Source organism: Neolamprologus multifasciatus, chromosome 13, assembly GCF_963576455.1.
Source record: "Neolamprologus multifasciatus chromosome 13, fNeoMul1.2, whole genome shotgun sequence".
Lineage (NCBI taxonomy): Eukaryota > Metazoa > Chordata > Actinopteri > Cichliformes > Cichlidae > Neolamprologus > Neolamprologus multifasciatus.
Genome location: NC_140451.1, coordinates 16,611,220 through 16,626,685, shown reverse-complemented (window position 1 = coordinate 16,626,685; position 15,466 = coordinate 16,611,220). Strand labels below are relative to the sequence as shown.

The 15,466-nt window shown below is 40.8% G+C and overlaps 2 protein-coding genes across 3 annotated transcripts; both read left to right on the top strand.

Moving 5' to 3' along the window:
* The first annotated feature begins 849 nt into the window (after nt 1-849).
* Nucleotides 850-8,378, top strand: adam8a (ADAM metallopeptidase domain 8a). Its single transcript, XM_085182743.1, has 25 exons — nt 850-922; nt 1,002-1,120; nt 1,224-1,297; nt 1,395-1,473; nt 2,149-2,225; nt 2,550-2,778; nt 2,993-3,070; nt 3,192-3,260; nt 3,649-3,818; nt 3,906-3,987; nt 4,071-4,213; nt 4,315-4,492; nt 4,588-4,677; nt 4,831-5,026; nt 5,123-5,204; nt 5,293-5,473; nt 5,557-5,643; nt 5,729-5,813; nt 6,148-6,259; nt 6,373-6,571; nt 6,759-6,806; nt 6,884-6,940; nt 7,052-7,102; nt 7,210-7,290; nt 7,543-8,378. The coding sequence occupies exons 1-25, from the start codon at nt 877-879 to the stop codon at nt 7,585-7,587; spliced, it is 2,658 nt and encodes an 885-aa protein (XP_085038869.1). The 5' UTR covers nt 850-876; the 3' UTR covers nt 7,588-8,378.
* Nucleotides 8,379-9,052: 674 nt separating this feature from the next.
* spef1 (sperm flagellar and cilia associated 1) lies at nt 9,053-12,784 on the top strand. Of its 2 annotated transcripts, none has more exons than XM_085182752.1 (7): nt 9,053-9,681; nt 9,833-9,944; nt 10,427-10,574; nt 10,699-10,744; nt 11,718-11,796; nt 11,894-11,999; nt 12,276-12,416. In XM_085182752.1, exons 1-7 carry the CDS (start codon nt 9,573-9,575, stop codon nt 12,291-12,293), a joined length of 618 nt encoding a protein of 205 aa, XP_085038878.1. In that variant the 5' UTR covers nt 9,053-9,572; the 3' UTR covers nt 12,294-12,416. The 2 variants fall into 2 exon arrangements, with proteins under 2 accessions (XP_085038878.1, XP_085038877.1); XM_085182751.1 differs by lacking the exon at nt 12,276-12,416 and adding an exon at nt 12,424-12,784 and having other exon boundaries at nt 9,070-9,681.
* The last annotated feature ends 2,682 nt before the right edge of the window (nt 12,785-15,466 follow it).

The following is a 15,466-nucleotide window of genomic DNA, read 5'->3' as shown; positions in this document are numbered from 1 at the left end:
ACAGCAGCTAAAAGAGCTTCTTTCTTATAAAAAAGTCAAAGGCAGGTCTTAGGCTGCTAATGCAGAGAACTGCATACAGTGCAGGCCCTGGTCTGATACCAGTGGGCACTGGATTGTAGGGCAGTCTCTCTTCAGTAGTGAGACCTACATAGTTTTCCCTTCACAAGGCATCCAGTCAGTTGCCAGCTCATTGTTCTTGAAAATGCTCCTACATTCTTTGCCATCAGCTGCTGGGTCTCCACCGCGGTGTCTGTAAAGTAAAGCCTCTTTGCTCACTAAATACGTTTTGTTGTGACCTAAAAACATTAAAACACAGGTCACCAATCAACATCCCTAAACTTCAAGCCTATGCTTCAAGCACATTACCACTAGATGGCTGCAAATACAACAACGTGCCCTGACGGCTAAAGACAGATAACTCTTACCGGTCTGTAGCAGTGAGCTTTGATACTCAACAGTTTGTGAGAGTGGTTAGGCTGGGTGAAACTTTGGTGGCAAAGCGTTATTTTTCAGTTAACTGCAGAAATAACTTTCACAGACTTTCCAGGCGTGGTTTTTTTAAAGTGCCTCTGTTATTCGTGTCTGTTTCTTCACTCTGCTCGTTCAGCCCCTCATATAAATCACAGACCACAGAGTTCAAAAACATATTTGGAGACAATTTTTTTTAACAATTTCTTTTTGTCTTTTTTGACAATCTCTTGTGGTGACTCGTGGTTGCTCTGATTTAGATGCTACAGGATATTACGAGGCAGAGAGGAAGAGAGAGAGAGAAAGAGAGAGAGAGAAAGAGAGAGAGAGAGGCGGAGAGCTGAGGATCCTCTGTATTTCGCTCAGAGAGCCAACCACACAATGACAGAGTGTGTCTGATAGAGCAACATGTCAAGTTCTGGATGTTTTATATGGATTTTCTTCTCCTCGTGGGGTATGTAAAGAGTTCTTTCTTTCTTTCTTTCTTTCTTTCTTTCTTTCTATTTATCTAATAAATCATTTAACACTTGCAGGGATAATTACAGCCAGTGTGGAGACTCTACCTCATGTCATAAAGTACCAAACAGTGATACCTCAGAGGCTGAAGGACTCATCTGTTTTTAATGATGATGATGATGCTGCTACACACAAGGTAACACTCGCTCTACTGTGCTGTTGAAGCAGTTCATTAAGAAAAAAGTGATCTGAAGAATGAATTTAAATCCCTTCTGCTTCTTGTGTGTGTGTGTGAACAGAAATACCCTGATGCCCTGCAGTACTCTATATGGATCGCAGGGCAAAACCACACTCTGCATTTGGAAAAGAACAAGTGAGAAAACTTTAAATGACTTGTTTGATTTTGAGCTACTTTCTAAGGCTTTTTTAAACCTTTGAGGTTCCTCAATTTGTGCACTTTCTTTTTTCAGGAATCTAGTGGGTAAAACCTTCTCTGTGACACATTACTCTGATCAGGGAGACCAAGTCTCAACCACTCCAGATCTAAGTGTATGTATCTTTACATTATTTTATTTGTCTACACCATCGGGAAAATGTGTCTATTTTGTTTTTGTGAAAGTGCACAAGATGCTTAGCACAATACTCCATAATCATTCTCTCTCAGATCCTTTTTACTGGTATAGATTACCATATATGTATTTGACTGCACAGGCTTGAATCACATGAAAGCAGGATATCCTGTGCCACCAACTGCTTTCAGAGGTGTTTGTACATTTATCATCCATTACCGGATATTTTTTTTCTCCCTTTTGCAAAATGCCAATATAAATCTTTTGACTATATTAAAATCATAGCACTGACCTGAAGAAAGACAACAGGTCTTTTGTGGTCACTTATTTGTATCCACGCTTACTGTTAAAGTATTTCTAAAGTAGACACTTTGCAGTAAATTGTAATTATCTGCTACAAATATCAGATCTGGGGCATTTTGTGCTGTACGTGTAATTATTTCTTGCACGTTTCAAAATATCAAATTGCATAAAAAAAAGTTTCTCAGGCTCCCGATTATGACCACAGACACACAGGCAGCAGGAAGAAACAGGAGGAAGTGGGAATGACATATAAGGTTAAGATTAGCATCCAGACCACACTGAGATATCTGGGAGATTAAAAAATCCCAAATGTCATTATTAATTCTGGTACAAATCATGGCTGTCTGTTCAGGTTCACTGCTACTACCACGGACACATCGTGGGAGTGGAGGACTCCTCTGCCAGCATTGGACTCTGCTCAGGAATAAAGTGAGTAATGCAGGCTATAATTTTTTTCTTTCATCTTTTACCTCTAATTACAAAAAGGTTTCTTTCCCTGAAGGGGTGCCCAAATTTCATAAAAACCATGATGCTATGTTACGGTAAGACTTCGTCTCTGACTCATGGCCAGCACACCCAAACTAAAGGGAAGATCAGCATCCCTCCCAAAGATCATCAAGACTGCATGCACAGTAACTCGTGCTCCTTGCATGCAGACCTCTCTCATTAACCCTTCTGTTGCCATCATGAAAGGGGAAAGTTGACATTTGAGAACCAGACATGCTGAAAAGTTTGCCTTTGTCCCCTCTGTAGGGGGTTTGTGCGCCTCCGGGACCAGACGTACCTCATTGAGCCTCTCGGTACCGAGGCAGGACAGCAGGATGACAGCCAGAGTGCCGACACTCACAGCGATGAGGGTCTTCATGCTGTTTACAACTACAAACACCTGAGGAGGAAGAGGAGCCTCTGTTCCCATGGAAACACGACCACTTTCTATGATCATGTAGCTCATCCGTCTGGACTGTTCCGGCTCGCCAGTCTGGTAAAGACACACAAGATGGACACATCCAGATTTATGGTGCTGTCTCACATTTCATAGATTTATGCAAAAAACAAAAAAAAACAGGACTTTGCATTGTGATACAAAAATATAAGTAATTCTCTATTGTCATGACATTTATGAAGATGTATGAAAGTAGGTACACATACACAAATGCTCAACATTGTTAATATCATGTCTCTCTTGTGTTTCTCAGAAAAGCAGAGCTCAGAAAGCAGAGCGAACGAAGAGACCCAGGACGGTGGAGCTTGTTGTTGTGGCTGACCATAGAGAGGTTTGAGCTCACTTTTTCTTTTGCCTAGTCTCGAGTAAGACACTTTTTGAGGTGTAAGATCTTCTTTTGTTCGTGACATGTTGTTAAATGTGATACTAAGTGAAATAATGGTTTCTTTCAGTATAAGAAGTTTGGCAGTAAGAAGACAATAGAGACCAGAGCGCTTGAAATAGCAAACCACGTGGACAAAGTACGTTTGTGTCTCTGCACGGTTTCTGTGTTTTTGTGTCCCACACGTCTTCAAGCTTTGCTTTCACTTTGGATTTCACGCAAAAAATGTGTCCTGATACTTTGTTCTTTACTGACTGGAATCTGACCAGTAAAAGGAAGGAGAAGTTTTTTTTTTCTCACTGTGAAAAATCTAACTTTAACTGTGAATCTTCACACCTTAACTGAAGATTTTCACACATATCCCACAATTCTCTTTGCATACTCCCAGTGTGTATGCATCATCTTGCAGCACTAGACCCAACATTGGTTTCCTTTTGCACAATTATAAAATCTGCTGCTTGAAGCATTTTGTGGTTTTGCAAATGCTGATTTTAACTGATTTGGCTCACCGCGCTGCTCTGTTTCAGCTCTATCGCCCTGTGGGCGTTCGTGTGATGCTCGTCGGCCTGGATATCTGGTCATACAGAGATCAAATACAGGTCAGCACTGACCCTGAGGTCACCCTCCGTCGTTTCCTTGAGTGGCGTCAGCAGCACCTTCTGCCGAGGACCAAACATGACAATGCGCAGTTCATAACGTAAGATGTTCGTCTTTCTACTGCTTACTAAACCTATCTAAAAAATGATGAGATAATTTGTGAACATTTTGCCTCATCACCTTTCAGAGCTGTGGATTTTGATGGCTCCACTGTAGGCTTAGCAAACACCAATGCTATGTGCACATCTAACTCTGGAGCTGTCAATGAGGTAGTCATGTTTCAATGTGGATTTCTTTAATTAAAAGTGGAAAGATGTGGAAATTAAATGTTTGTGAATTAAATGTCGCACAGGACCATAACACTAATGCAATTGGAGTGGCTACCACCATTGCGCATGAGATGGGTCACAACCTGGGCTTGTCCCACGACACTGAAGACTGTGTCTGTGGCACTTCTGTGTCAAAAAAAGGCTGCATCATGTCAGAGAGCGTTGGGTAAGCTCAGCTTTGCACCTGTGCAAATGAACACCCTCCTATGTGCAGACCTTCGAAGGAAAAACATCTGATATGGTCTTATTTTCATCCACCTCCTCTAGCTTAAAGTATCCGGAGCTGTTCAGCAGCTGCAGTCGGCAGCAGCTCAGCAAGTTCTTGGAGGAGATCAACCCGGCATGTCTGCTCGATACTCCTTCCACCGATCGAGTTTATGGGGGCCCCATGTGTGGAAATGCCTTCTTAGAGCCTGGAGAGGAGTGCGACTGCGGCACGGTGGAGGTTTGTGCATATCACGTTCGTTTTGCATACCCAAACTCCCATTACTGAAACACACAAAGATGACTGAGATGTGCATGCCTCTGTATGCCTGCCAGGAATGCAAGAATCCCTGCTGCAATGCCACCACCTGCAAACTGAATGCAGGAGCCCATTGTGGAGAGGGAGAGTGCTGCCACAACTGCCAAGTAAGTACTACTCACTGTGTGAAGTCACACTGATACTAATTATGTTACTATATAACAAGACACAGTCTGACTGTGCCGTCTGGCTGGTTATGTGTGAGTGCGTGTATTTTAGTAGTCGGTACATCACCATCTGTGTTCCTCTCCGCTCCGTAGCTGAAACCGACAGGCAGCGTCTGCCGACCAAAAGCAGGAGACTGCGACCTGGCAGAATATTGCACTGGCTTCTCTGCTGTCTGTCCGACTGACGCCTACACCCAGAATGGCCTGCTGTGTAACCATGGAACAGGGTACTGCTACAATGGACAGTGTCCTTCACGCCGGGATCACTGCAAGAGGCTTTGGGGACCAGGTTAAGAAACTAGTGAATCACAGTTTGCTTCAGATGTGCTTTATTCTTAATAATCAAGACTCATCAAGCTGTATTTTTTGCTGTGATTGTTTTCAGATGCTGAAGTCGCTTCAGACGCTTGTTTCTATCTGCATGGAAACTGCAGAAAGACACACTTTAACCACAGATGCCCAGGCCGGTATGCAATCCAAAGCTCTACAATGGCACATATTCACTGCGTGGTACTGTTTGTTCTTGAAACCATCCCTTGTGGTTTTCGGTTACAGAGATCAGTCCTGTGGTCAACTTTTTTGTTCCGGCGGATGGGAGTTTCCTGTGACATCCAGGAAGTCCCTTTACAAAGTAGGAAATGGAGACATGTGCAATGTGGCAACTATGAACCCTGAAGATAACTACCCCGAAGATTTGGACATGGTACCTACTGGCACTAAGTGCGGCAAAAACATGGTGAGAAAGCTGCTCTTTGTAGCTAACATGAAGAAAATATCCATGCGCTGCAGATTCCTGCAAAGTCTTTGTGTGTCCTTTAGGTATGCTACAATCAACAGTGTCAAGAGATAAAAAACATAAAAATGTATGGAAGAAATGACTGCTCTGCCAAATGCAACAACCATGGGGTGAGAACTTTAGATTCTCGGCACTCTAAAGCACTGTGGATTTATGGCAACACAACATGCGTACTATGAGTGGGATCTCTTACAGGTCTGCAATCATGAGAGCAAGTGTCACTGCGATCCTGGCTGGGCTCCACCTTTCTGTGATGTGCAGCAGTCCGAGCTGCCTCAAGGTACTCTACTATCCTGACATACACCCACTGATAGCCCGCTTCTCCCTGCCCTTTTAATAACCATGATTTACACATGACCCTTATGCTCTGTTTTCCACTGAGCTGCAATACTTGGATTGAATTTCTCATGGGCCTTAAAACAATCGTGCTCTGTTCTGATGAATACAAGCAGACACTGATGCAATGGCATTTCCTTATTAGTGTGTACATACGCCCTAATTATGTTACAGAGGATTTTGCTTCCTGAGGGGGGTGACGTATGTTGTTATTTGCTCATCCTTGGGCAAAAAAATCTCATTGGCCTAATCTGTTGTGTTATTGTGTGTGTGTACAGAGTCAGGCCTGGTTAAGTTCATAGTGTCACTGGTGGCTGGCTTACTTTTGCTTTTGCTCGTGGTTATCGGGAGTTTGATGTGGTACGTCAGAAAGAGCCAGCCTGCGAAGAGGTACAGAAAGGAGCTCCTCCTCTCTTTTAGCTTTTGGATCACCACAATAAGTAAATAAAACTTTATAAGCTTGTCAGAGTTTCTTTTAAGCAATTGTGCATATTTCCTTGCAGATACCTCCCATCTTCCGCAGGACAGTTCAACCCGTTGTTTCGGTCGAGCAGCGAACGACGCAGGCCTCCTCTTGGATCAGCACAAATCAGCCAGCCTAAATTTTTGGAGTCGTCAGCTACTCAAGCATGTAAACCGCTCTTCTCTGCTCCTACCAGACCACAGACTGGAGCACTAAAGCCCAGCCGAGCAGCTCCAGAGGTGAGCACCCTCTGTGATGTAGCAGATTTGCCACCAGAGTGCCGTAATGTGCTGAGGCAGTAGATTTTGGCCTGTGTTATTGGACAAAATTCAAATCATAAACAGACTTATATTTTAGTCAAACTGCAAAAACCAGAGAGGAATAAGGCTTTTAGACTCCACTCATTTCTATTTTCTCCCTTTACAGCTGCCCAAGAAAGCAGCAGCCATACCCCAGCCATCAGTGTTTCAGCAGGTAATCTGACCTCCGGTTCCAGCTTCATTTAAATGTTATTTATATGTTTCAACTAGTAAATAAATGTTTTTATTTAGGCTATAAAGCCATTCACGCAGGCTCCAGCTGTTTCAAGAAAGCCAATCTTTACTGAGGTAAAACTGCATGTCTTCATTGTCTTTTGGGGCAGTAATTATTTTTAAAAATTGTTATTTTAGTATCATTATTCTGGTCTTATATATATACTTTTTTTCTCTTTTTTTCAGAGTAAGCCACTGCCTCCATCGAGACCTCTGCCACCACTCACAACAAAGCTGGTAAATAACGTTCAAAACCGCTTAACTGAACTCATTATTTGCGTATACACATTTAACAGTGCTTGCGTTTGCTGCTTCTTTGAAACATAAACTGTTTTGTCTCTCAGATCATGAAACCAAAGCCCCCAATGCCTCCAGCGAAGCCAAAGCCCTCCGCAGTCCTGTCTTCATTGCCTCACACTCAGCTGGTATGTATTCAGACTCAGACATTCTCAGAGGCTATCACGTTTATGAAGATGTCTGTGGTTTTTGGCTCTGTCCTAGCATAGCAGTGTAATGAATAAGCAGTCAGTGAATCAGTAAGCATATAAACTTCTCCTGACCACCACTGAGTTGGTGAGGCACTAACATGGGGAAATAAACAAACCAAGACCAAGTTTGGAGAATGAAAATGTCTCATCCCAAGTATGTGTGCTAATACTATTTATCTGCTCCCCTAGCTCAGCGGGAGGGCTGCCCTGATGCCTCCCAGCAGGCCCAGATGACAGTGGGACTAATTCATTGAGGTGTAAACACTGAAATCCTCTGACAGAGGACATTGTTTTTGTCTCACCTAGAAGGACCAAGAAGATCCTGTCTGGAGACGCTCATCTGTTTTAAAGTAGAAACAGGATCCGCTGAAGAATCGGCATTGTTAAGTGACACAGCTTTTGTGGTCTCCTTGAGGATTACCACTGCTTATGTACACCTTCAGTATGTTAATGAAAACCTGAAGTAATGATCAGCAGACTCATATTCTGTGCTTTATGAATGACAAATGGCACTGCTGCCATGACGATTGTTTAGTTTATTTTAGTCTTTTTAAAGGGAAACATTTGGTTTTTGGGTTTGTTTGTTTTTTGCCTAAATCCTGGGATATGTGAAGATTTTATAAGGTAACTGCACTATAAATGCTGTAACTGTTCCTTTTCCCTTTTCCCTCACATTTTATTGGTACTGCATTTCTCTGAAATATGTTTTTTAAGGGATTTTAAAATGTGGCATGAGCACTTTACAGGTAGATTTTTTTTAATTGAAGGTCTTTTCTTGTAATTTTTTAAAAACTCTTTGTACTGACCTGTCTATGCTTGACTGCGCGACCGAACCAGTACATATATCTGTTTTATTTTGCGTGCTGACCTGATAAATGTCAAAGGATATTGATTATTCTATGCAGCAGACAAGATCACAAAGTCCTTTCACTCATAATACCAATGATGAGGATTCACCCTCGATTTGACTTTAAATCTTTCAGTTCTGAATGTTCTAATTTATTGGCTTGCAATAAACCATCACACTCAGTGTTTCTGTCACTTTCTCTGTCTTTATATCCAGATGATCCAGAAGGTATTCACATTAACATCTGTGACTCTCTGTTGATTTTTTTGCTCTGTCCTATCTGCAGCGTAATGTTAGAACAAAACTCAATTAGGTCTATAATTTGTTGGAAAAAATTAGATTGATTTTGTAGTTTTTCCCTGCAAAACCTAATTCAACATGTGAATGGAGTCCAGACTTTTAGCTTTAATTCAAAGGGATTTTTAAGAAACCATTGCATTAACTCTTTCAGTTATAGTAATTTTTATACAGTTCCCCATTTTCAGAGTCTAAAGAGACATTGATTGCCTTCAGCTTAAAAGCCAAAACAAACCTATCAGGGAGATTTAAAAAATGAAAAAAATGAAAAAAGTCAAATTTGATACATGAAAAGCGTGAATGCACTCATCAACTCAGCCACACCAACAGGGCTGAAATACCACAGAAGAGAATTAAGGTGCATGACGACATAATTATTCCATGGTCATGAAAAGAAAACCTCCAAGAACTTGACTTCAAAAGATGGCAAACACTCTTGAGGAGGTGTATCATTGTCAAGGTCTGCAATAAAGAGATGCCTTCTTCAATTGAAATACAGAGAGTTTACAACGAGGTGCAAACCACTGGTTACACTCAAGAATATAAAGGCCAGATTAGAGTTTCCCACAAACCAACTAAAAGAGCCACAGAAAACAATGGAAACACAAAACCAAGACGAACTTGTTCCAGAATGATGAGAGAGAGAAGTATGGATATGGAAAAGGAGAGAGACTGCTAAAGCATACAGGGTGAGTTTGCTCCAGATGAAGGGGTTACCATTACTACCAGGAGCCTCTCCTCAAGGGTAGATTTGGGGGTCATGATGTCTGCAAGATGTCGTGCTTAATTTTAGATGCTTTGAGCGCCAGAGCAACACAAGTTGACTGCATGTATTCAAGAGAAGGCCGATAACAACACAACATTAGAACTGAAAGACTTTGCAACTCCCTAAAACCCCAAATCCCTCAAAGATGGGCCAAAAGAGAAACAAATCTATATTTTTGATTTGGGGTTGAACTGGCCCTTTAACAGCTGATCGCCTAGCAACGCTTCAAACAACCTGAGGTGGGCTGAAGCTATAGGCTAGCTCATCAAGACAGTTTTAATCGTTCAGAAACAACTAATTTTATAAATAATGGAACGAGAACTGAACGAAGAGGAACTACAGGACCTGTTTGCGTGGATAGATAAGATACCGCTGTCCCGGCCCAAAAGACACATCACAAGAGACTTCAGCGACGCAGGTAGTAAAGTTAGCCTAGCAGTCCTCAGGGAGGTGCTAACCAAACAATCAAGCAGTAACAGCAGGAGTAATATGATCTGCATAGCTCCACGTCTCCAGCTACGGTCATTGTATTTATTTGTGAACTGACTAAGTTTCTCTTTGAACCTCAGTGATGGCTGCTGAGGTGGTAAAATATTTCTTCCCCAAGCTTGTTGATCTGCACAACTATGTTTCTGCAAACTCCACACAGCAGAAGCTCAGCAACTGGAACCTGCTCAACAGGCAAGATATCACTGTTTTATGTGTGTGTGTGTGTGTGTGTGTGTGTGTGTGATTCTTCTGAATCTGGTGGACTGAATGACTACAGCCCAGCCAGAGAAAAACACTCTCCACAGCTGAAAAACATCACATTTTAACAGCCTGCCACAAAAACTTGTACACAAGCTACAAAAAAGTTAAAGAGCTAGATGGCTAATTAATATCTCTTAATAGGAATGACAGACATTGCCTAATGTTTTTCCCATCCAAATAAGATTTTTCCTGGGCCTCCACATCTGGTCCTGCGGACAAATCCCACTTACACCCACTCACTCCATCCCTCGCCACTGATATGGCACAAAGCCAGCTTCAGATTTATGGGAATTTGCTGAAAACATTTTGGCTCCTATGTTGTGTCTCATCAGTTAAATCACACTGAGTCTGCTGATACTACTGTGCATAGTTCTAGGTATTAGAAACATGTGTTTTTATTTATCTGAGGATAGGAAGGTATTTTCCAAGCTGGACTTCCATGTGCCTGAGGAGACACTGAAGAAAATTGCACAGAGCACCACAGGAGCAATAGTGCCTGTCCTGAGCACCCTCAGGGAGAAGATAGACAAGAAACTGGAGTACACCACCAACAACATACTGGTGTGTAGTGACACACACGGTATAGGTCATTTCTTTGTCTATTTGAATGCAAAATATGAATTACTGCATGCTTGTCCATGTTAATCTAACTACAGTGGATATATATTTTGTTTTATAAATTTAGGATATGGAGTATTATGACACCAGGAACCAGGAGAAACCTCAGGAAGGTACAGTCTTCTGCATTTGATGCCATATTTGGCTTTGCATCACATCACACGATAGTGATGTAGGCGTTGCTGGAAGTTACAAACTGTGATGAAGTCAGTAACATTAAGTAGATTATGGAAATAAAACAGCTGAATTAAGATAAATGCAATGACTTTATATTGGCCTTATGCGTGTTGCAGCATGTGTCATAATGATAGTGTAGTTTGTGCAGAATATCAGCTGAAACAGTTGTTTTTTATTTAACTGAAGCCAAACAAAACTGAAGCTAAGATGTGCTTTATTTAGCACAGGAAGTGAGTTTGGTGTTATTTTAGACTTTTTTTTTTGTTAATGCAGCTATATCTGCTGGTCAACTCCCAAACACAGAGTCAGCATATTCAGCATTCAGCAAGGTGTTTTTTCCCCCTCTTTATTTGGTTTTTGTTTAAGGGAGCAGTTTAGTGACTGTTCATTGCTGTTTTTGTCACTGAAATGAAGCGTCTCCAAGATCTTCTCAGGCCCAAATTAAGTGTAATCTATCCCAGAGATAGCAGTGACCAATCAGAAACACAAAGAAACGTGCATTTGAAGGAATCGGGGAGAACTGATTAGAAAAAAATTCCACCACCCTAAAGGAGTGAACTTGTTTCCCACACCTCATCTGTCCCTATCAAAGCTGGCCAGTGCCTCCGTCCTCTGCTCTTTCCTCTTCCGTCTACACTCGCTCCCGCTATCAGACACATGACTCAGGTTCTCGTATCAGTTTCCACATGCCTCTTATCGCTGACCTGAGCTCAGCACCGTTGACTTAAAGCCTGATATTTTTTTCCTTTATCTACTAATCTTACTTCAGTGTTTCACCCTCTTTCTGCTATTGGTCGTCACCCTTTCTGCCACCAAGCCTTATCTCTTTTACTCAGCTGTATAGATTCTTTTAGTCATTGTGTTTTGTTCACATCATAGTTTGTAAAACAAGACACTTTTTTTCTTCAGAAATTCAGCAGACTGAGATAAGACTTCTAACTCAGCTGGAGGAATTGAAAAAAGATGAAAAGAACAGACAGAAAAACAGGTATGACCAAAACACTGCTTTTAATTATAATGCAATGAATCGCAAGAACATTCAAAACAAAAATAATAACCTGTGCATTCTTTTTTTTATGGTACAGTAAAGTGGAGCGTGCAGTAAAGTTTTACTCAGACATGGATCCTGCTTTCCAACAAATGCTGAAGGAAAAAGAAAAAGCAATTATGTCTTTGATGGAGACTGTGGAGGTAAAGTCTGCATGCAGACATGCATGAATGCAGAAAACACTCTGCTAAAGTGTGTGTCTGTTTGTGTGTGTGTGTGTGTGTGTGTGCGTGTGTGTGTGTGTGTGTGTGTGTGTGTGTGTGTGTGTGTGTGTGTGAGAGAGATGGAGAAAAATATTTAGGAGTGTGTGTTAGGCATGTGTAATATCCTGTGTCAGCAGTGGCGAGTGAGTCAGAATCTGCTCAGCGGATATAACCCTTATTTTTCTTTTCCATCTGTGGTCACATCTGCATGTTTAGGGAGAAGCAGAAGGATGACACAAACGTGCAACTTCTCCTTTCACCGCACTATGAAGTTTTCAGAAGCCTTCAAAGAAATATCCTTCCTTTAGCCTCATCCCTCTTTTCTTTTTCTTTTCTTGGTTTTCTTGGTCGTGTATGTTTGCAGATCCTCCAGATGAAAGTGAACAAGCTGGAACATCTGGTTCACTTGAAGGATGTCCGTATTCAAGATCTGACACAGCATCTGGAGACGTACAAAGCAAGAGGCAACACACACTGAAGCAGCTGTGAAACTATACAAACAGAGAAATGTCTGTAGCAGTTCTGATATGTAAACCTGTATTTTGTAAAAAAAGAAATATTAGTTAAGGCAAATGATCATCTTATCTAATCCCACCAGGTAAAACTGTCACATCTGTTGAAACGCACACGGGAGATTTCAGATGTGAACTTTTTAAATCCTTGTTTTGAAAAAGAAAAAATGGGATTTTATCCCAGAACATAAAATGTACACACTTCAAGATGCAGAAATGTCTCTTTTTCTTTCTTTAATAACATGATCCACTGCCTTATATCTAGAATCTTCTGTGTTTATGCTTCATGACCCTTTTATATGAAATCATGACTTGTTGAATGTAAATAGTTGCTTCTTTGTGAAAGGTATCTCTGGGCTTCTTTTAACAGCCCATAATTTCTGACTGTCAGCTTCTAAATAAAGCCACAAATCCCCATTCACAATTGTCTCACTAAATAAAAGGGCAGTGTATCAAATAAGCCAAGTCGTGGGTTAAAGCCAACAAAACAAAACTATATATGGTGTTGCATTTGGTGGCAGCCACTTCCTTCCTTCACTCATTTTCGGTAAGTTTCCTGCTTTGGTGTAAATGTGAAAACCAGACCTTAGTTAACCAGAACTTAGTTAATAACTTCACTTCCACTTTATCGAGGATTTTTTTTTTTTTAGAATTACTGCGACATCAAAGTTAGGAGCATTGACGAAGTCGTGACACAGCAGCAGCAGACCGCAGCCCAATGTCTGCTTTTCAGATTTAACCTCCTAAGACCCGAACTCTTCCATGGCATGCATTTTTAATTTCTCTTTGATATTTGGGCATATTGGGGCCCGATGAATGTAAAAACAAAGAATTACCAGATTTTTTTTTTTTTTTTTACCTAATTTTTGTTTCTAAGACAAATGAGAGCCACATGAGGATATTCGTTTAAAATTTCGATAGATCAGTAGCAGTATAATGTCCTTGTAAGTCGATATCAGGCAGTTGTAGAGCAAAATTGAGTACTTTGGTCTAAATAGCCCAAAATGTGATGTCCACATATGTGGACGCCAGGTTCTAGGAGGATAAAGTTCATTTCACTTTCTCGAGGTTTTTCTCTAGTGCCAAATAAGAGAGAGATGTCCCTCATTTATGTGGGCTTTGTTGGCGTGAGAGGCATGTGACCTGTAGCTGTACCAGGAGCAGCTGATCATCTCCAGCTGCCTGCTAATGTGATTGTTGTGCTCACAATCATGCCACCTCATTAATCATTATCACTTAATTAATGACTGAGAAAAACAAACACCTAATGAGTTTACAGTTACACTTATTTTAGATTTAGATTTTAGTTACTCCTTTTTTCACAAGGGGTCGCCACAGCAGGTAGCTCTGCATGTTTGAACTGACAGACTTTTACACTGGATACTTCTTGATGCAACCTTAAAGGAATACGTTTCTCCTCCTGGGATCCATTAGCTTATAAACCACTACACTGTGGAGCCACTTAACAAATGCATGTATTTAAATTAATGAATTATTGATGTATTTTTGGTAAATTACATCTAACAATGGAAAACATCTGACTCAGTGTGACACAATATATGTGATGAGTCACAATCACACTCAGTTAAAGTGGTTCTGCTGCTGGACTACACTATATGAAAATGTCCCTGTTTACCTGACAACCAATACATATACTCACGTCATTAGGTACTTCTGTTCAACTGCTGGTTAAATAAATGTCTAATCAGCCAATCACATGGCAGGAACTCAAGCCGAAGTTCAAACTGTGCACCGGAATGGTGAAGAAAGGTGATTTAAGAGAATCTGAATGTAACATTGTTGCTGGTGCCAGATGGGCTGATCTGGGGATTTCAGAAACTGCTGATGTACTGGGATTTTCCCAAACAACCATCTCTAGGGTTTACAGAGAATGGTCTGAAAAAGAGAAAACATTTTGTGAGCAGCAGTTCTCTGGGCAAAAATGCCTTGTTTATCCCAGAGGTCAGAGGAGAATGGCCAGACTTCTTTAAGCTGATAAGAAGGCAACAGCAACCCAAATAATCACTCATTACAACCAAGGTATGTTGAAGAGCATGTCTGAATGCACATCATAATCTTGAAGCAGATGGGCTACAGCAGCAGAAGACCATACCAGGTGTCTTTAATAAGGACCTCTCTTAAACATAGATGAGCAGATGATTTCCCCCGTTCCACAGTTCTAAGTAAAAAACCTTTCCTGATCTCATAACATGCCCGATCACTGTAAGAGCAGTGGCTGACGTCATCTACATTTACAGCACAGCTAATCAAAAGCTTCACCGTGGGAAGTTATTGCTTAAAACAATGTTTTTAGTGTTCAGATGTGCTTCCCTCATCTATTTCATGTTCATGAGACAAAAATCAATTTTTACCAGAAATCCACAGGAAGATGAAAACAGCATCATTACATCACTGTGGTTAAGCAAGACCCAAGTCCAATACAAAGGACAGATGTTAAAAAAATATCATTCAAAATTTAGATTTTTTTTTTTTTTTTTTTTTTACATTTCTTTCAATCACAATGCTTAAAATATCTAAAAAAAAAAAAAAAAAATCTGACATGTACATTTGTACCTTTGTGATGCTGTGATGAGACACATGAGATTTTCATCATGGACCGAACTTACAGAGGCTCCAATATGTCAAATATTTGAAAGCTAAAGCCTTTATTCCTTTTTACATGAAATCTTGTGCTTGCACTTTTTATGGCTGGTCGTTAACTCCTTGTTGAGTTTTCCTATTTTGCTGGTACTTGTACATTTACTCCCTGTGGAGATTTCTTTCTGCCACTGATTCATTTTTATTTATTTATTTTAAACATGTCAAACTTTTGGGTTAGCATCTTGAAATTTCAACTTATTCAGAAGTAACTTGAAATTTGAGATAATAACTTGA